The sequence below is a fragment of the Durio zibethinus genome, chromosome 8 (assembly GCF_047325235.1).
Source record: "Durio zibethinus cultivar Kanyao isolate XHJ-2024 chromosome 8, ASM4732523v1, whole genome shotgun sequence".
Lineage (NCBI taxonomy): Eukaryota > Viridiplantae > Streptophyta > Magnoliopsida > Malvales > Malvaceae > Durio > Durio zibethinus.
This window is the reverse complement of record NC_143169.1, coordinates 2,791,578-2,812,051: the sequence shown is the minus strand read 5'-3', so window position 1 is coordinate 2,812,051 and position 20,474 is coordinate 2,791,578. Positions and strand designations below refer to the sequence as shown.

General features: G+C 29.5%; 1 protein-coding gene across 4 annotated transcripts; it reads left to right on the top strand.

The window, feature by feature from the left end:
* Window positions 1–8,223: 8,223 nt before the first annotated feature.
* LOC111278816 (topless-related protein 4-like) lies at window positions 8,224–19,580 on the top strand. 4 transcript variants are annotated; one of them, XM_089764579.1, is made up of 26 exons: window positions 8,224–8,430; window positions 8,561–8,674; window positions 8,906–9,085; window positions 9,179–9,292; window positions 11,040–11,198; window positions 11,298–11,475; window positions 11,585–11,720; window positions 12,248–12,363; window positions 12,658–12,826; window positions 12,946–13,055; window positions 13,153–13,222; window positions 13,508–13,581; window positions 13,869–13,964; window positions 14,046–14,141; window positions 14,514–14,641; window positions 14,784–15,018; window positions 15,100–15,276; window positions 15,350–15,448; window positions 15,632–15,775; window positions 17,010–17,120; window positions 17,204–17,383; window positions 17,491–17,619; window positions 17,699–17,794; window positions 18,080–18,268; window positions 18,733–18,899; window positions 18,983–19,580. In XM_089764579.1, the coding sequence occupies exons 2-26, from the start codon at window positions 8,595–8,597 to the stop codon at window positions 19,173–19,175; spliced, it is 3,426 nt and encodes a 1,141-aa protein (XP_089620705.1). In that variant the 5' UTR covers window positions 8,224–8,430; window positions 8,561–8,594; the 3' UTR covers window positions 19,176–19,580. The 4 variants fall into 4 exon arrangements, 3 of the variants coding, with proteins under 3 accessions (XP_089620705.1, XP_022721208.2, XP_022721207.2); XM_022865473.2 differs by having other exon boundaries at window positions 8,224–8,674; window positions 12,314–12,363; XM_022865472.2 differs by having other exon boundaries at window positions 8,224–8,674.
* Window positions 19,581–20,474: the final 894 nt, after the last annotated feature.

The following is a 20,474-nucleotide window of genomic DNA, read 5'->3' as shown; positions in this document are numbered from 1 at the left end:
ATAAAAGACTTTTATTTTTTACTTTTTTTAAAAATTGAACTAAAATAAAACTTATTAATTTTTTTCTTTCTATTTTGGAAAAAAATGAAAAAAAATAAAAATAAATAAATACATGATTTTTTATGTAAAAGGGCAAGTTTTTCTTTTTAAATTGAGTATTTTAAGTTCTTTTTCATTCAAGGGCATAATGATCTTTAAAACATTTTTAACAAATATTTTAATGTTAATTTATGGTAGGATCAATTTTTTAAGTCAAATTAAAAACTTTTGTGTGGAATGTATATTTTTTAAATTAATTGACTTAAATTGAATTTTGACAAAATCTAAAAGATGTAGATAAAATTTACTTTAAGTTTTAATATATATATATCTATAATCTATAATCTATATAATCTTATATTAAAAGAATCCTTGAAGGGGTCTGAAGATGCCAAATGTCCTTTTTTTTTTTTTCCTTTATAGTTCATTTTTTGGTTGTTCTGCTTTGACTTTGGTGGAGGGTAAAGTAATTTCTTTGGCAGCTGTTGTCTTTATTTTTTTATATATAGGTATTTATGTTATCTATTTTTGAAAATTTTTTTTGTTGTGTGTCTTTGTGTTTGTAGCAAACCTCTTTTGGCATTTAAGGTAGCCTTTTTTTTAGTGTGAGCTTTTGCTTTCATTTTTCTTTGTTTTTTTTAGCTATTTTTAGTTGCAATTTTTTTTCTCTTTTATTCTATCATTGGATATGAGTTTTTGCTTTCTTTTAGGTTTCATTATCACTGTTTTCATTTCATACATTTTAATTTTTTTTTAATGGAGTTTTATGGTTGGAAGTTTTGCATGTTGTTGTAAATGTGTTTTTTTGAAAGATTTTATTTTGCATGTTGTCATCTTGGATGAAAATGAGATTTTATTGTTTTTATTAGTTATGTTTTTTAGTTTGGACAATTTTTTATATGAATTTAAGCAGCCAAGGAACTAACAGTTGTGTTTTAATGTTATTAAGATTTGTTTAGAGTTTTAGCAGGAAGTATACATGTTTCATAAGTACTATTTAAAAGCCTTGTATTTCAAATGTGATTTTCCTATGATTTTAAGTTCAACGTTATGGAAAAGATAAACAGTTTTTGTTAAGTGATGCTATTGAGCATTATGGGTGTACTTGAAATGTTCGATTTATTATCTTTTTCATAATGTAATTTATGTGATCAAGTTTAGGAAGTTGAAGATGGTTTAGGAAAGGTATTGTATTCATAGAATTAGCGAACAGATATAGATTAGATATTAGGTTTATTGAGTTTGTTATTATTAATTTAAATAATTATGAGTAATAGGTTAGTATTTCATGGATTTACAAGATTTATATCTGTCAATTATAAAACTATAAGAGTCTAAAATTAAAAAGAGAATTGAAAGCTCTTTTTTAAGTTCCAATTCTTCTTTTTTGGATTTACAAGACATTCTTTTACTCAAGGACAATGTTTTAAATAAATGTTAAGATGTTGACTTGTTTTTTTTTCCTTTATGGATTGCTTCAATGAAATATGCCATGTTGCATTAAGTTACTTACTTTAGGGTGAGCATGGTTGTTTTCTAAAAAAATTACAGCTATAAAGCAAATATTTAAAACTAGAATAAATGCATTTATAAAAGAGATAGCCACTTGCTTGGAGAAATTATGAAATATGTATGGTATACGTCTTAAAACATTCTCCAATGAAAGAATGGAGTTTCTTTTAGAATTTTGTTGGAGGTTTGGAACAATGTTTTCATTGTTTCTGGAAACATTAGTATTCGGTATTTACAATTTTATGATATTTGTGAAATGAAAAGTGTTTTTTTTTTTTTAACAAAGTATTGCTTAGATAATTTGCCAACAAACTGTCAGCTTATTATGAGATAAATTGATATAATAGATAATTTGCCAAGAAAGTGCTAGTCTATTGTGAGATAACTTGATCAAAACATAGGAAAATTGATAGTTTTCTGTAATAGTACCTTGATTATATGATAATGTTGAAAGGAGAAATGATTATATTAACTTTGAGTAAGAAAGATCTTTCAAATTGTTAAACATTTTCTACTAAAAAAAACTGTTATCTTTCTTTTTTTGTTACCTTTGCCACTATTATATAAGATAGTTAATGATTTTTTTTTTCATAATAGTTTGTCCATCCTGGAATTTTAACACATAAGCCTTTATCTTTTGTAAATACTGAAGTAAAAAAAAAAAAAAAAGAGGAAAATGAAAGATATAATTTTAGGATTATGGATGTTGGTAAAGTTTTTTTTTTTTTTTGTTTTGATAGTAATAAATTACAGATTTTAGGCTTTTACAGTACAACCAATAGAATTGTAGTTTAGATTACAACTATGATTATCCAAGGGTGAGAAGACATTTTTTAAACAGCCAACAAATTAGCTGAAGCTATATAAGACCATTGTTTCATTCTAATTATAATTATTTTATTAATGATAATGTTCTCAAAGTTTGCAATTTTGCAATAAAAGTAAATTATATATATATATAACATGAGTTTTATTGATATTTATTTTTAATTACATGTAATGCAAAAAGAAAGTATTTCTTTTATTTGTTATATTATGGACTATTATTGATATAGATGAAATTTTTAGTTCATTTTTTTCTTTTTTTTTTTTGTATGATTGATGTGTATTACTATTGTAGATAACTTTTTGAAGACAATAAAAACTAAAGAAAATAGTAAAAAAGAAATTGAATGCTGTGTATAAGATTCCATTTTTGTAAGTGGCTATTCAAATGATTTAAACTAAAAAAGTCATTATTTATGGTATAAGCATAGAATGATAGAATAGAATGTTGTTTATAACTTTTCATGACATTCTATGAAAAACAAAGCAATAGACCTGCCTTAATTAGTAAAGTTACTTATTAAGATGTATGTTTAGGAGTAAAAACAAATTAGCTTATATTAAATAGAAAAAAATATGATGTGTTTTGACTTGATGTTAATATTCATTGGAATTTGTAACTGCTTAACTTGGACAGAAAATGGTTAGTTTATGTATTACATGTGTATAACATTTTCATACAAAGTGAACTAAGTTAGGAGAATCAATGTTCTATTCTTAATTAAGTTAGGATATAATGATCAACAATAACTTATTTGCAAAGTGAATTAAAATTCCACAGAATATTTAAACAAATTCGTGAGTTTATACATTTCTATTAAACCAATATTAGCTTTTCATACACTTTAAACTATAAAGATATTTTTTTTATGGGTAATTATGCTTATAAAGATGTATTTTAATTCTGAGTTAATCAATATATACAATGAATAAGGAAAATAAAGAGATAATAGTACCTTAGTTTGTTTGTTTGTTTTTTTTTTTTTTTTTTATCTTTTGACAACATTTTATGTTATTTTTATTTTCATAATTGTCAGGAAGATAGAAAAAATTTGTCATCGACAACCACTTAAAGATCGTTAATTACTACTTATTTGCCATGATTGCATAGAATACTTTTCAAGTAATTATTTATACTAACTATGAATAAATTAGCCTCCAATAACATTGGAACAAATCAATTTGGCTATGTCTTCTTTTGGATCTTTTTGACTTTGTCATAATATTAAACTTCTTAGTTTGTTTTTTTATCTATTTTTTATATTTTGACAACATTGTATGTTGTTTTAATCTTCATAATTGAACTGCATACAATCTTATTTATAATAAACATTACAAATTTCAAATTTATTTGTTTATTTTATCAATAATTTTTACAAAATCCTTACATTTAAAGAATTAACTAGCTGAAAATTATTAAATTCTTTATTTAACAATTAATATTTTCTACTTAACATTACAATTACCCAATAAAATATTAATTTAACACAACACAAAAAAGCAATACCACAAATCGGGTGAAGTTAAGCGCTAACCATTAGTAATATATAAAAGTAGTCTCCATTATCTATTGGAGAGACAGATTAGCAATGTAAAAAAAATCATTTGAAAGGTATTTTTGGGACAAAAAAAGAGTTATGGAACAAAAGAAAGGGCAAAAAAAAGACCTTAAAACAAAATAGTCTGATTAATATATTAATCAAAACTAGAATGAATAAGCTCTTTAGGTAGATGTTTTCAATTCACAAAAGGGTATAAAAATTAAGAAAGTAAATGAAACAAGACCCAAAAAGGAGGGGCTCCTATTATGGAACAAAAATTTCTTATGATAATGGTTGGAAGATTCTAGTAGGTCTTCTTTTTTTAGTGACAAGAGGGAAAAAAGCTATTGTCGTGAAAATGATGAGAAATTGGAGGAGAAAAGGAGAGAAACATGGGAATGGTGGCCATGATGATGATAAGATATAAAGTGGGAGCACGAGAACTTAACAATCATCAACTCAGAAGAGTCAGAACTATTGATTTTTAATTTTTTTTAAGAAAAATTTTTTTCGATGATCTCTTTAGATGGATGTTGGCTTTTTCTAGGTGGGTTCCATTTCATTAAAGAGAGCCCAAGGTTTTGCTTTAGGCCCCATGTCTTAATTGTCATCATCACCGTTACATATAAAAAATAAATATAAAAATTTTTTACTTTTAATATTTTATAATATTTTATAAATAAATATTTTTCATGAAAAAAATAAAAAATAAATATCAATAATCACCAATGAATTAATAATAATAATAATAATAATAATAATAATAATAATAATAATAATAATAAATTTTGTCCTCAAGTAAAGAAAATCCAATTTAAATTTTCAATTGGTTACCATTGGCAGAAAAAACAAATGTTGCCAAGGAAAGAAAATTTCAAAATTTCAAAATATAAAAATTATCATTTATTATTTATAATAAACAAAAGATTAAAATGTTAAAAATATATAATAAATATAAATATAAAATACATAAAAATCAAAATTGTTTAATTAAAAATTATATTTTACACTGTTTTGATTTTTTATTTTCACAAAAAAAATACAATAAAATAAAAAATCATATAATCGATAAAATATTAAAAAAATCACAATATTCATAACATAGCATGAAAAGTCAATAACAAAATAATAATCATAATATATTAAATATTATATTTAAAATTTTTTAACTTTTAATATTTTTATAATATTTCATGTGCATTAAAATTGTTATTATTTTTATGTTAAAATAATAATAAATAAATTAAAAATACAAAAAATACAAAAAATGATCATAAGAAATGTTACCGTCAATAGCAACCCTCATTGAACACTAATATTTACTTACATTAAAACTAAAATGCTATTCCATCTCTTTAATTTATGATATCAACTTATGTTTATTGGATAAAATTAAACTTTATTATATGTATCATATGATATCTAAAATTGCAAATTTAATTCAAGGTTTACATGTTTCTTCATTTTTTATTATTTTTTTCGTACATTGCTAAAAAAAAAAAAAAAATCCACTTCGAAGTGCAGGTTCAATAGCTAATATAGTTATAAATTTCATCTATTCAAATTAGAGGTGTTTACTAATGAAATTGGATTAGACAAGTTTAATTAATATCTTGAAAAATTAAATTTAAATTGGAGTTTGATCGACTTAACTTTCCCATTTGTTTTATATTAAAATTTTAAATATATTTTATAATTAAAATAAATTAAATATATTATTTATTAATATAATAATATTATTCTCAAATGATTGAACCTAAACCTTAAAATTCTTGTCCAAACTATAACCCAAATTGAGTATAACTTACAAATTAAATAAATAATTTGATCCTTAAGCACTTTTAATATAAAATTTGACCATTTGACCATTTGTCTTTTTTGTACTATTAAAAAATGGACTATCTAATTCAAAAAATGGACGATGGATCAATCTAATTATCATCATAAAAAATATTGCTTTAAAAATCATATAAAATGAAAAATAATATAATTTCGAGGAGTTCGACTTGTTGGTAGGGACGGATCTATGATTTTTTTTCTGGGGGCAAATTTGTTATATAATATATTTACTTAAAATTTTTTATTTAATGTAAAGGTAATGTTTTCTAAATGTAAAACAAAGTTTTAATAAAAGAATTTGAAATATTTTTACAATATCAAATATATAAAAAGTTTAAATAGAAATTAACATAAATATAATAAAAACTTCTAATTTTAAATACATTGAAAATTTAAATATTAAATAAACACAGATATATAATATTATCATTTTTCAAATAAAAATAGTACTCTATAATTGAGTTAAATAGTTTTTATAAGTAAAAAATGTAGGATTTTTTTGTCATTGTCAATATTAAAAGATATATAACTTTATTCAATTTTAGATATTTCCTTTAAAATTCACTTTCTCTTACTAATGATATTTGTTTTTAATTAACTTAAATCAAATACTAATTTAATTTCTCTACAATTTTTAAGACATAAGATAAGATATGAAAATACAAAATAATAGACAGATGAGGGCAAAAAAGAGAAATAATACTAAATTGTGATTTAAGTTAGCGAGAGTGAGAGTTATATAAAATAATTATTTATAAGTTAAAATTTATTAATATTTGCATATAATACTTTATTTTCTTTTAGGATGAGCCAATTTTTTTTTACTGAAGTATATCTATTCTTTATAATATTAAAAAATTTTCTCTTTTATATTTTTCCTTTTTCAATTTAGTGAAGATAAAATATAAAAATATTAAAATTTTTATCTATAATTATAATATATTTAAAAAAGATTGCAGGAATTCAATGAAAAAAGTTGCCCTCCCTGTCCCAGCATAAATCCGTCCATGCCTGATGGCATCTACAGAAATGCAAAATGTAAGATGATCACGTCAAATAATAGCTTCCAAACTTTCTATTTTATTTTTTTCATCTTTCTTAAATTTAATAATTTATATTATATTTTTTTTATAAAAATTATATATTATAATATCTATCAATATAAAATATAATTTTTTATTTTATTAAATTCATCTATAATTGTTATTAAAATTTTGAATAATATATCTAATATATATATTTTATATTATTTTATTACATTTTAATTTATCAAATCTAATCTTCCGTGAATAAAACTACGATACACCACCGCCCATGCACCTTTATTCCATTGATAATTAAAATGTCCCTCACGTTGTCTACTTGAAAAAGAAATAATTAAAAAATTAAAGTAACTTTGCATCTTCTCCAAGTACACGCAATTCTAGACGATGATAAGTCTAACTACTTATCACATTGAGAAACCGTTTGTAATAAGTGCGTTGGCTTATCACTGCTCCAAAGCCGGGCCTTATCACTGAGAATAAACCATTCTAACCATCGGCGTGATTAAGTGCTTAAATCGACAAATGAGTAACGCAGGCCAATTAATTTCATCAACGTGTGAGACTTTTGTGAATTAGTTGGGCACGTTCATTCGTCTACATGTTAGTCCGGTATATATTATGACACTCGCTCTGGGGCGCGTAATGACGAAAAGTTTGGAAAAAAATATAACAATATAGTAAATGCTTCGAAAGAGACAAGTATGGTGTGGTGTAGACCATTGAAATTTCATGCTCCACACATAAGTTGATGGAACATTGTTAATCTTCGACCATTAAAATAAGATCCAAAGAATGAAAGCAAATTACTATATCTATTTTGTTTTCTTCAAATTAAAGGTAGGGTGATTGATACATGAATATAAAGTTCAGTAATTAATTTAAATAGTTTCATATAATTATTTTTAAAAAATAATATTTAATAAATTTAAATTTAAATTTTAAGGTATGTAATTATTTTCTTATTTTTAAAATTTTTAAAAAATATTATATTTTTGACTTTTTATGTATGAAAGCAAAAGAAAGAAAATAAATATTGGCGTCTCAATCAAAATTCAAAGCAACCGTATTTCAACCATTAAATTTAAATTCAAAATTGAGAAAACTATTAAAAACAAAAAAAGTTGAGAAATGTTATGTAATAGTAGTTAGCAGTGAGTCAATTAAGGCAAAAAATAGTCTAACATCTCAAAATTCAAAAAGGTAAAGAAAGAAAATCATAGGAAATTTCTTTGCATCAATAATTAAGAATTTGATGGATGGGATGGCTTTGGCCTTTACCCATAGACACAGACACATACAGTTGAAATGACATAAATAATGCAAGTCCATTAATTTCAATACTGTTGGTAGTACGGTATTTACTCCCCACTTCCGGCAGTACCCCGGCTATATAAATGGCAAATTTATCCTCTTTTCTAATTACACTTATTTCTTCGTTTTTATTTTCTTCTATTGTATTTAGTTCTGCAGAGAAAAAGCCAAGTGTAACACCTCACCATATAAAACGACTCACTGCCTCGTCGTTATTCACAACTGCCTTAGTCTCGATCTGCGCTTCTCTCTCCCTCTCTTTTTCTGTTTTTCTTTCTTAAAGTCAATCCAAAAGCACCAAATTATTTTTAGTTTGGGTCGGTGAAATTAGCCCTAATTTTTGTGTTTCTTTATCTTCTTTTTGTTGAATTTGTTTTTAATCGATCTGCTAGGTTTTTTCTCTTTTTTTTTTTTTTGTTTTTTGATTTCTTTTTTGTTTGATCGAAGAGAGGGATAGAAAGGAGGGAAAGGGAAGGAATAAATGTCTTCGTTAAGTAGAGAACTGGTATTTCTCATACTTCAGTTCCTTGAAGAAGAGAAATTCAAAGAAACTGTTCACAGGTAAGCTTAATTTTCACTATCTTTTTTTTATTCAATTTGATTTTACTTAGCTTCCTTGAAACATGGGATAAAAAATGAAAATGCTAAGGAATTTCATGTATTAGTTTGAGTTACAATTTTCTCGAACTCTATAATTGTTATTAGTTTGAGCCTTGAAATGATCGAAATTTAACTTTAATGGTTATTATTTTGTGATTATTATTTTGTGTTTGTTTTGACGGTTAAAAAAAGATTGGAGAAAGAGTCAGGATTTTTCTTCAATATGCGATATTTTGAGGATTGTGTAATCAATGGGGAATGGGATGAAGTCGAGAAGTACTTGTCTGGATACACAAAAGTTGATGATAATCGTTACTCTATGAAAATTTTCTTCGAGATTCGAAAGCAAAAGTACCTTGAAGCCCTTGACAAGTAAGTTCATTGAATTATAAGTATTCGAGAAAATGTTTTTCTTATATGCACGTTCTTTTTGTTTTAATTATTTTCGTCATTCTTTTATGCCAGGCGTGATCATGGTACAGCTGTGGAGATTCTTGTGAAAGATTTGAAAGTGTTTTCGACTTTCAATGAAGATCTTTTTAAGGAAATTACATTGCTATTGACTTTGGCAAACTTTAGGTAATTGTAAAAATGTTTTTGTTGGGTCTGGTATCCTTATTAATGTGCATGTTATTTTGAAGCATGTTTGATCGTTATTGCTCTAAGAAGCTTGTATTTGATGATTTGGGAATATAAATGTTTTACTGCTGGAAAATGCATAATTGAGTATCTCTATGGTGTTCAAGTGTGTTATAGTTTGGGTTATTTAATGTATAAGTGTAGGTATGCTCATTTGCAATAAAATGGAATGCCTTAGGAAATTATGTGTCATGCATTTGGGAGAAAAAGGTTATTGGGATTTTTAAGTCTAAATGTATCCGTGGTCTAAATAGAAACTGCAATATTAGCTAAATAATAGTAATAAAAATAAATGAATGAATAATACCAATGCATTTAGCTTTTCTCCTCCCTTCGGTTTTTCTCCTTGAAATTCCAATTTTCTGTTTTAATCATTTGATATGGTAGATAAACACAACACTCAATTTTGAGTGCTAAAAATGAGTGTCCTTTCTTTCTTTTTTTTTTTTTTTTTTGATAGAAACGTCCTTTCTTTGGTATAGTAGATAAACAAAACACTCAATTTTGAGTGCTAAAAAAGAATGTCGTATCCTTTTTTTTTTTTTTTTTGACAGAAACATCCTTTCTTTTTGATTAAGAAGTACTATTATGTTATTCAGATAAAAAATGAGTTTATGTTATTTTTGTTATTTTGGGATTTGATTGTAGGTTATTGGTATTGATTTTGTAATATTAATAGTATAAAATTTCAGTATGGAAATTTCATTAAACAATAAAACCTTTTTTTGGATGTTTTCAGAATATTCATGATTCCTTACAAAGTGTTAGCAGTAACTGTGCTGAGTATGGTTTATTATAAATGGAATTAAGGTCAGATTTGTCACTGTACTATAGGTCAATATTGAGTTATTCCACTGTACTTCAATTTCATTGAATTTTGCCATTGTAGTTTCAATTTTGTTGATTTTTAGACAAAGTAATGGATTTAATGAAAACTTGCCATTTGCACTAACAAAATATTTCGTGAAATATTTCAATTTCATTACCTGTCTGAAAGTCAACAAAACTGAAAGTGCAATGGCAAAACATGCCATTTATAGTAAAAGAATATTCTGCGAAATATTCCATTTCCGTTACTTGTTCAAAAATCAATGAAATTAGAAGTACAATAGCAAAATTCAATAAAATTGAAGTATGATGGTGAAATTCAATAATGAGTCATAGTATAGGGGCAGATTTTTGAACTCTCTATACCATGGAGATCAGTTTTAGAGAGGTCACAAAACATTTTAAAGATGTATTAATGAAAAAATGTAGATGCCGATTCTCCATTTCTATATGTTAGTTAAGAGCTTAAAAATTTTGTAATGCATACAACGTTTGACGAACAGTTTTTTGATTCGGTTCTCAAATGTCTACCATGGTGTCATATCCTCTTAGCTAAAGAAGGGTTAAAGTCTTGATTTCTATCCTTGTGCTTTTCTGAAGAAAACTGGTAATTTGTTATGCAAATGAGGGAAATAAATGTGCACAACCTTATGCAAAAAAAAAAAAAAAGGAAAGAAAAAAGAAAAAGTGAAGAGAATTTTCTTTTCTTTTTGTGACATATAATTGCTTATGTAAATCATTAGTGATATGAACTGTGTCAACTTCCTTGCATTTATTTATGCTGAATGAACAAAATTATATCTAGTTGTTAGAAGTGTTTCTTTAGAAGTTTCATTGTTCCTTTATGGATAATTTTCAGGGAGAATGAGCAGCTATCCAAGTATGGAGATACCAAGTCAGCTAGGGCTATAATGCTTGTTGAGCTCAAAAAATTGATTGAGGCAAATCCACTTTTCCGTGATAAGCTTCAATTCCCCACTTTAAAGAGTTCTAGGTTGAGGACACTAATCAATCAGAGGTAAATTGAACAAAGTTTTGGTTATAGTATTAATTATTGACTTGAAATTATATGTTGCATGGATTGTTTATGCTTTCACACTTGTTTGTTGATTTGCAGTTTAAATTGGCAGCACCAACTTTGCAAGAATCCGAAGCCTAACCCCGACATAAAAACCCTTTTTGTAGACCATGCTTGTGGTACTCCAAATGGTTCTCGTGCTCCTTCACCTGTAACCAATCCTTTAATGGGGTCCATCCCTAAAGTTGGCAGTTTTCCTCCAATAGGTGCTCATGGTGTAAGTCTATATGCAACCAGACTACTCTTTGTTGTTGGGGTTAAAGATGTTCTGTTTTCTGTTCATTGTCTTTTATGTTTATTTATGTATCCCTTTACTTTTTGTTCAGCCTTTTCAACCTGCAGCAGCTCCAGCCCCGGCACCACTTACGGCATCTCTTTTAGGATGGATGGCTAATCCATCTTCTGTGGCACATCAATCCCTTTCTGCTGGCCCTATTGGTTTATCTGCATCTAGTAATGCAGGTAATAGTTATAAGCTGAAATTCAGTTCTGTTGAATTATCATTCATGGTATACTCTAACGTTTTAAAAGGTTTAGACACATTTGTGTCTCTTTAAACTTGATAATCTTGTCACAATGATTGCATTTCAAGAAAATGGATATAAAAAATTTCTCATTTTTACAAGAAACTATTAATTAACAGATAATGAAGTCTGCAGGTGATCTTTATTAATAGAGGTAATACATGATTTTTTAAAAATGTAATGAGCATATATTTTCGGGACATCCAAAGCTAAATTCCTTTCATTAAAGTAGATCTCCTGACTTCTTATGGAGAGACTATTTTCATTTTTTCATCTGTTGAGAATGTAATTCTTGATTTTGACTCTCATCTCCTTTTAAGAGTGTCTATACTGCTGGATAACTGGTATTATCATGTAGAGAACTTAATTATTCCTTATTTTCTTTTTGCATTCTAATTTTTCATTTCCAAGTAGGGCTTATGATCTTTTCTTTGCCTTTCTGTTTGTATATATTGGTTTTTATAGCTTCTATGGTAAAGCGCCCTAGGACTCCTCCAACTAACAACCTGGCAATGGACTATCAAACTGCAGATTCTGAGAATGTATTGAAGAGACCAAGACCCTTTGGAATATCTGAAGAGGTGCTATATCTTCTCCCTTTCCTTCTCTCAGGTCTTACTAGGTTAAAGATTTGAACCATGCCATTGCTTGCAATCTTTGAAATTGTTTAATCCTTTTTATAGCAATTTTTATATTTTGCTCCTTTTTTTTTTTTTTTGCAATTTGTTCCTCATGTTGGCCAAAAGATGCTTATATTAAAACTTGATGTTGGATGGTATTTAGTAAATCCTTACAGTTTTCTTCTTTTCTTTTCCTTTCATAGTTCTCTTTGTATTCAACTCATTTAGTTGGACCTGGCTTGCTTTACCATGCAGATGAATAATCTACCAGTGAATATTTTACCAGTCAGATACCCTGGCCAGAGCCATGTTCATACGTTATACTCTTCTGAAGATTTGCCCAAGAATGTCTTCTCAGATTTAAAACAAGGTTCAACTGTTAAGAGTATGGATTTCCATCCTGTGCAGCAGACTTTACTTCTTGGTTAGTACTTTTTGTTCAAAAAATTTTTTGGTTACTCTTGTCATTTTTTATTTGACTAAGGTTTTTTCAAATGAAGTTTGATCGACCTGTTGATATTTATGTTTTTCCACAAATTTTAGTTGGAACAAACATTGGAGATATTACAATCTGGGAGGTAGGGAGCCGAGAGAGGCTTGTTTCTAGAAACTTCAAGGTTTGGGATCTTGGTGCACGCTCAATGATCTTGCAGGTAAGTTTCATCTATCAGAAAATTCTAGTTGGATTTTATGCACAATGTTCTTAGGATTTATTTTCATACTGATCCCAGTCCAATGTCTGCTTTATAGGCATCCTTGGCTAGTGAGTATTCTGCTGCAGTGAATCGGGTTATCTGGAATCGAGATGGTGCCCTTTTGGGTATGTTCCGGTGGATTTGGATGTTGACATCTACTCTAATATTTGTTGTGTGCTATTTATTAAATATTGGACAATCTATTTTAAAGTGCTTAAAAGAAGCATATATATCAGCTTCAAAATAACCCTTTAAAGAGTACAGCATTTCCTTTTATGCTACTTGCTGGGCACCCCTTGCCTCTCTGGCCTCTACCTCTTGTAGGGGTGGATGAATATGTTTTGAAGCTTTTAATCAACAGTTTGGCATCTTCTTGTGATGATACCTCATATTTACTATTTTTGGTACAGGTGTTGCTTATTCCAAGCATATTGTGCAGATATATTCATATCATGGCAGTGATGATTTAAGGAATCATCTGGAGGTATGTGTAACATTCTTTTAGATCAATCATATTTTTGGCACTTTTATCTATCATCCAATCTTAAAACCTAGATCATCTTCATGAGTCAGTTATATGTTTCACATTATGATATATCCATTCATGAATAGGAGAAAGAAGTTATCCATAAATAAATTTTATGTGCCTTTTAATCATATAAACGCCAAGTAAATTAATGATAATTTGCCATAATTTGGCTGATCTTCTGTAAAACAAGTTCTACCTTGTGAAGTACTATTTTGACAGCTGATTGCTTTTCTATTCTTCAGATTGAAGCTCATGTGGGTAATGTTAGTGATCTTGCTTTCTCTCAACCAAACAAACAGTTGTGTGTCATAACTTGTGGAGAGGACAGGACAATTAAGGTTTGCTTTGTTCAGAAATTTTCCGTTCATTAGAAACGGTAAGCCCCTTGACTACGATTTTAAGTTCTTAATGTTGTGCAGGTGTGGGATGCTGTTAATGGAAATAAGCAGTACACTTTTGAGGGTCATGAAGCCCCCGTTTATTCGGTGTGCCCACATCATAAGGAAAACATTCAGGTATCAAATTTGGCACTTTTTCTTCTTTTCAACTTTTTTAATTCTTTTTCTTGGGAGGGGTGATGGGGGTGGATATTAAAATCTCCTTAATTTTACCAAAATGAAATGTGTTCAATCATTATGCCTCCGTCTCAGGTGTTGATGATAACAAAATTCATAAAAAAAAAGGAAATTAAATCTTAATGTCTCTGGTTTTGCGACTTTTTCCCTTTCAAGCTAGAGCTTAAAAAATTTCCCATATTTTTTTTTTGTATGAAAATAAGAATACTGGTGGGCTTGTCCATTGGGTCATTAGAATGTGTCTCTACTTATTTTCTTCTTTTATTTTAGATCTGCTAACTTATGAATGATGATTTCTTTTCCCTCCTCTAGTTCATCTTTTCCACAGCCATTGATGGAAAAATAAAAGCTTGGTTGTATGATAACACGGGTTCAAGACTTGATTATGATGCTCCTGGTCATTCCTGCACAACAATGGCTTACAGTGCTGATGGGGCCAGGTATGGTTTTCTTTTTCTTTCTTTTCAGTGGCCTGAATATGATTCCTTTAGTGTTCTTACTGGTTTGTAATTTGATTTTCTGCATTTTCGTCTTATTTTCTCATATTTCATTTTTGTTCTTATATTTATGTATTCATTGTAGGTTATTCTCATGTGGGACTAATAAAGAGGGGGAGTCACACATTGTTGAGTGGAATGAAAGTGAGGGTGCGGTCAAACGGACATATCTGGGTCTTGGAAAGCGGTCAGTGGGGGTTGTGCGGTTTGATACAACAAGAAATCGATTCTTAGCTGCTGGTGATGAGTTCCAAATCAAATTTTGGGACATGGACAATGTTAGCCTCTTGACAGCCATTAATGCTGATGGTGGATTGCCGGTAATGGTTCTCTTGTTAACTACTAGTTATTTTCCTAAAGAAGTATCTCTTTTAAGCTTGCAAGTTTGACACACTTTTCAGGCTTCTCCTTGCTTACGTTTTAATAAAGACGGAATTCTGCTTGCTGTCTCAACAAATGATAATGGAATCAAAATACTTGCAAATGCCGATGGTACTCGGCTGTTGCACTCCATTGTAAATCGTGCACTTGATCATGCTCTTGATCCCTCTAGAGCTGCTTCTGCAGTTGTGGCAAAGGTAAAACAATCGTTTAGATACTTTTCAGAGGCCCGATGAACAGAACATGTTTTGAATGCACCATTTCTTTCAGGGACCCATAATTGGCACATATGGTGCTTCGAGTTCAACTACTGGAACAAGCATTGGTATTGCAGATAGAAGTGCACCAATGACAGCAATTGTTGGAATGGTAAGCATTGATGCCTGTCATGTGGATTAGCATAATTCTTCTATGAAGAGATCTGTTTGTTTTTTATGATACGCTGTTCATGGAGCAGAACAATTTTGTTTCTTGGAACCTGTTCAATATGTTAGTGGTTCTCAGTGGACTAAATTGCAATTTTTTCAACTTGTTAACTTGCTTTTCTTGCAGAATGGGGACAGTCGTACTTTGCCAGATGTGAAACCAAGAGTGGCTGATGAGTCAGAGAAATCTAAGATCTGGAAGCTGACTGAGATGAATGAACCATCTCAGCTCCGTTCCTTGCATCTTCCCGACAGCTTGATGCCAATTAGGGTATTCATTGCTCTGTGACCAAGTCTCCTGTTATTTGATATTAATGCATCTGTCATTTGCTCATTATGTTCTGCATTGTTGGTTGAGGATATTTTGAAGTCATGTCTTGAATTAAATTTGGTATAGTTCTTCATTAGTTTCTGTTTTTCATTATCATTTTCATTCCTTTTTATGTTAGTTAATGACCTAAAGAAAAACCCCTTAGGTTAAGTCTTGAGTAAAAGTTTAAGAACTGCACCTAGATTTTTTTGGGTGATTTAACTTTAGCTTTTGTTTATTCCAACATGAAACTTATTACTATTGTTTTCTTTTTTTGCTAAAATTTGAAAAACACTTTATGATCTGGTCTGTTCTGTCTGAAATGAGGATATAAAGGTTTAAATAGTATACTTTTTGTTATACAGGCTCATGGACCTGCTGACCCTTCGTTTTATTTTTATTCAAATGAGTCATCATTGACTATTTGTTTATTCCAACACATAACTTATTACTATGGGTTTTTTTTTATTGCTGAAATTTGAAAAACACTTTATGATCTGGTCCTTTCTGTCTGAAATGAGGATATAAAGGTCTAAATAGTATACTTTTTGTTATACAGGCTTATGGACCTACTGAACCATCATTTTATTTTTATTCAATGAGTCATCATTGACTATTTGTTTATTCCAACACAAAACTTATTACTATGGTTTTCTTTTTTTGCTAAAATTTGAAAACACTTTATGATCTGGTCTGTTCTGTCTGAAATGAGGATATAAAGGTTTAAATTGTATACTTTTTGTTATACATGCTCATGGACCTGCTGAGCCATCGTTTTATTTTTATTCAACGAGTCATCATTGACTATTTGCTTGTTGGTAGTATTTTGATCGAAATAGTACTATCGATATCCCAAAATATTAAACTCTAGAGTAAAAGAGTTAAATCTGTTTGTGGTGTGTGTGTATGTTTTATTTATTTATTTTTGGGGATTTTTAAAAGCTTTTAAGATTGGGCTAAAGAATTGGCTTTTCTCTTTGAATTTGTACTTTCTTTTCCTCATCTTTCTTCTGAAAGTTTTAGCCCAATTGTTTGTCAGTTCTCCAAAATTTGCCCTACAAAGTGTGAAAGCTTTTACAAATAAATAAACTGAATTTCTTTTTTAAAGAGAAAGGTTGGACGTGAAGCGTATGCTTAAATTGTGAGTCGTATCCTTTACCTCTTGTCACTAACTATTTTTTCAATGTCAATGCAGGTTGTTAGAATGATATATACAAATTCAGGAGGTGCCATACTGGCATTGACAGATAATGCTGTACACAAATTGTGGAAATGGCAGAAGAATGAGCGCAATCTTACTGGAAAGGTATTTATACCTCTTGAAGACTGCACTGTCTATCATCTAGTTACTATTGGACCTCCTTTTTACAAATGCTTTCGTTCCTCTAGGCAACTAGTGCTTTACCACCACAGTTATGGCAACCTTCTAGTGGAATATTGATGACCAATGATCTACGTGAGACAAACCAAGAAGATGCTGTTCCATGCTTTGCTCTCTCTAAGAATGATTCTTATGTCATGTCAGCATCAGGGGGTAAAATTTCCTTGTTTAACATGATGACATTCAAGGTATTTTACGTTTCATGGAGTCATTTTATATTTTTGGCCTTTTGCTTGACATGTAGAGTAATACATACTGCTGGTATTTTTCTTATATGAGCTTATTTATTTGGCAGACAATGACAACATTCATGGCTCCACCACCTGCTGCAACTTTTCTTGCCTTCCATCCCCAGGACAACAACGTTATTGCCATTGGCATGGATGACTCTTCAATTCAAATCTACAATGTCCGGCTTGACGAGGTACTTTTTTTAAGCATAGAATTTAATATTTTGAGTAAATAATAGAAGTACATTTGTACACTTAAATTGCTCTGTACAGGTCAAAACCAAGCTGAGAGGTCATCAGAAGAGAGTTACCGGTCTTGCATTTTCTAATGTTTTAAACGTTTTGGTATCTTCTGGAGCTGATGCACAGGTATGTTATATGTGACTGGTAGTAGGATTATTGAAATGTTAACAGATTTGCATTTTCAAATGTTTTAAACGCTTTGGTATCATCTGGAGCTGATGCACAGGTATGTTATATGTGACTAGTAGGATCATTGAAATGTTAACAGATTTTTATTTGTGTCTGGTAATTAGATCTGTTGGAGGCAGAGGCAGGCTATTTGCAGATTGCTAGTCTTTTCTTTTAACATTTATGTTTTTCCACTGATGTGAACTTTTAGAATTCTTGAATTTTAAGATCTTTTGTTTACAGCTATGTGTGTGGAGCATGGATGGATGGGAAAAGCAGGCTAGCAAATTCTTGCAGTTTCCTAGTGTTCATATGCCAAACCCTCTTGGACAGACCCGAGTTCAATTTCACCAAGACCAGATACATGTACTTGCTGTCCACGGAACACAGATAGCCATATATGAAGCTCCAAAATTAGAGTGCCTTAAGCAGGTAGATACATTGTGCTTTCATGTTTGAGGCTTTACGCTTATATAATTGCAAATTTTTTCTTATTAAAGGTGATAAAGGTAATTGCAGAGGTCATTTGGAGTAATTTGTAGTTGACTAGGTGAGTTGGTGTCACACACACTTGCACCAAGTCTACATATATCTTTTAAATGTTTAATGAGATCAAGTATTATCCGATTTGGTACCTGATCATCCCATGCTCCCTTTTATATCTCTCTTGTTAAACCACATTTATATCCTACTTATATCATGTCATCCTTGCAATAAAATTTTACTAGATGAAAAAAATCTAAACTCTTGTTTAGTTATTTCATTACAACAGTGCAACCTGCCATTAGTTTTAGTCTCTTGAAATCACTATTTACTCATGCTTCAGAAATAGCTAGTTTTGAGTTTTGCAATGACAAATTGTTATTAACTTGTGTATATTTTATTTCTTGTCACAGTGGATTCCCAGAGAATCAAGTCGCTCGATAACAGATGCTGTGTATTCATGTGATAGCCACACAATCTATGCAAGCTTTGAGGATGCAAGTGTGTGTATTCTTACTTCCACAACCCTGCAGCTCAGGTGTCGAATTAATCCTGGAGCCTATCTACCTTCAAATCCTAGGTATGCCTTGCCCTCGCTAACATCTGACAAAACATTCCTGTAGTTAATCTTTTTGCATTGTTACTAACATTATTGTTTGGCAGTGCTCGGGTATATCCAGTAGTAGTTGCAGCACATCCATCTGAACCTAATCAGTTTGCACTTGGACTAAGTGATGGCGGAGTGCATGTTTTGGAGCCACCAGAAGATGGAAAGTGGGGTTCCTCCCTGACACTTGAAAATGGTGCTGGACCTACCATTTCTTCTGCAGCTGCATCCGATCAACAGCCAAGGTAGCTATAGTTTTTCGTGGTTACAACTGAAGAAAGAGCGTCCCAATTTCAGGCCCCATTTTTATTTTAGGGGGAGCAGTGGGTTTTGGATTTCTAGCTTTAGGATACACAGGTATGCATTAGTGAAAGGTCCATTAATTTTTGTGGGTTTTAGACTTTGGGGTATTCCCTCCGTAAATAGAAGCAAATAGGTACAAAAATGTTGAATATAATAGTAATAAAATAGTTAGGAGGGGAGGAAATTAGTCATTAGCACTTGAGTTTTCACAGAATAATTACCTAGTATGATGATTCAGGTTTCTACAGATTCTGGTCTCATATGTAACAGGAAATTATCTGATCATTGTTTGTGTTGTCTAATTTTTGTTATTAGAATCAAGTAACTCAGCTAGCTATCTGTTCTCTATAATCTCTTCCGCAAAAATTTTTAATGGCTCAAAGATGGACTTGGTTTTATTTTTTTCAAGTTCGAATCACCGGGAACGGAAGCATGTCTAGATCAATTAGTAGGTTTTGTTTTCCAATTGTAAGACACTTTCGTCTTATCCCACCCAATTGTTGGATTTTGCTTCGTGTTTTAACCAAAGATTGTGAGTGAGGCTGAAGTGATAATTTGTTAACCCTTATTGCCCGCAAGTTTTTAAGTGGGTCTCGCTTGGATAACATATAAATCAATAGTCCAACTGCATGATAAGTGTAACCATTCATATGTGTCGAGGGTCAATCGGTGTGGATTATTTTACTATTATTTTTATTTTTGTTATTAATAATAATATTATTATTGTTTTGTTGTTACTATTACTAGTATTATATTATTATTATTATTATTATTATTATTCTTTTATTTTCTTCTTGATCTGAATAAGAAAATTAAATTTATCGAATCAGGTGATTTTAATTTTGTATAAAATTATAATTCAACTCAGATAATTTACAAGACCTATGTCTAAAATCACGTTGAATAGGATCAAATTTCAGGATTTAGGCTTGAGCTAATTTTGTTCAGGCATAATTTAATTACAGGATTTAAGTTTGATTGGTTTTGTTTAAATCCTAAAATTTTTATTGAGGACTAACTATAAATTAGACACAATATTGTAAAACAAGACATGATCGATTTTTTTTAGAGGAAAGATTGTTAAAATTATGAAAAATTTCTAAGTTTAGTTTTTAGGTTAGAAGGTTATGGATTTACAAATTTTGGGTTTAGTTTGAAGTTTCTGATTTAGGTTTGAAGTGTATGGATTTGGATTCGAAGTTCTAGGATTGGAGTTTGAATTTTTGAAAAAATTTAAAAATTTTT

Coding starts and splice junctions, on each gene's coding strand:
- LOC111278816 (XM_089764579.1), top strand. CDS start 8,595: ATGTCTTCGTTAAGTAGAGAACTGGTATTTCTCATACTTCAGTTCCTT. Junction 12,827..12,945: donor GCAGCAGACTTTACTTCTTG/GTTAGTACTTTT, acceptor CACAAATTTTAG/TTGGAACAAACATTGGAGAT. Junction 14,142..14,513: donor ATCATAAGGAAAACATTCAG/GTATCAAATTTG, acceptor TCCCTCCTCTAG/TTCATCTTTTCCACAGCCAT.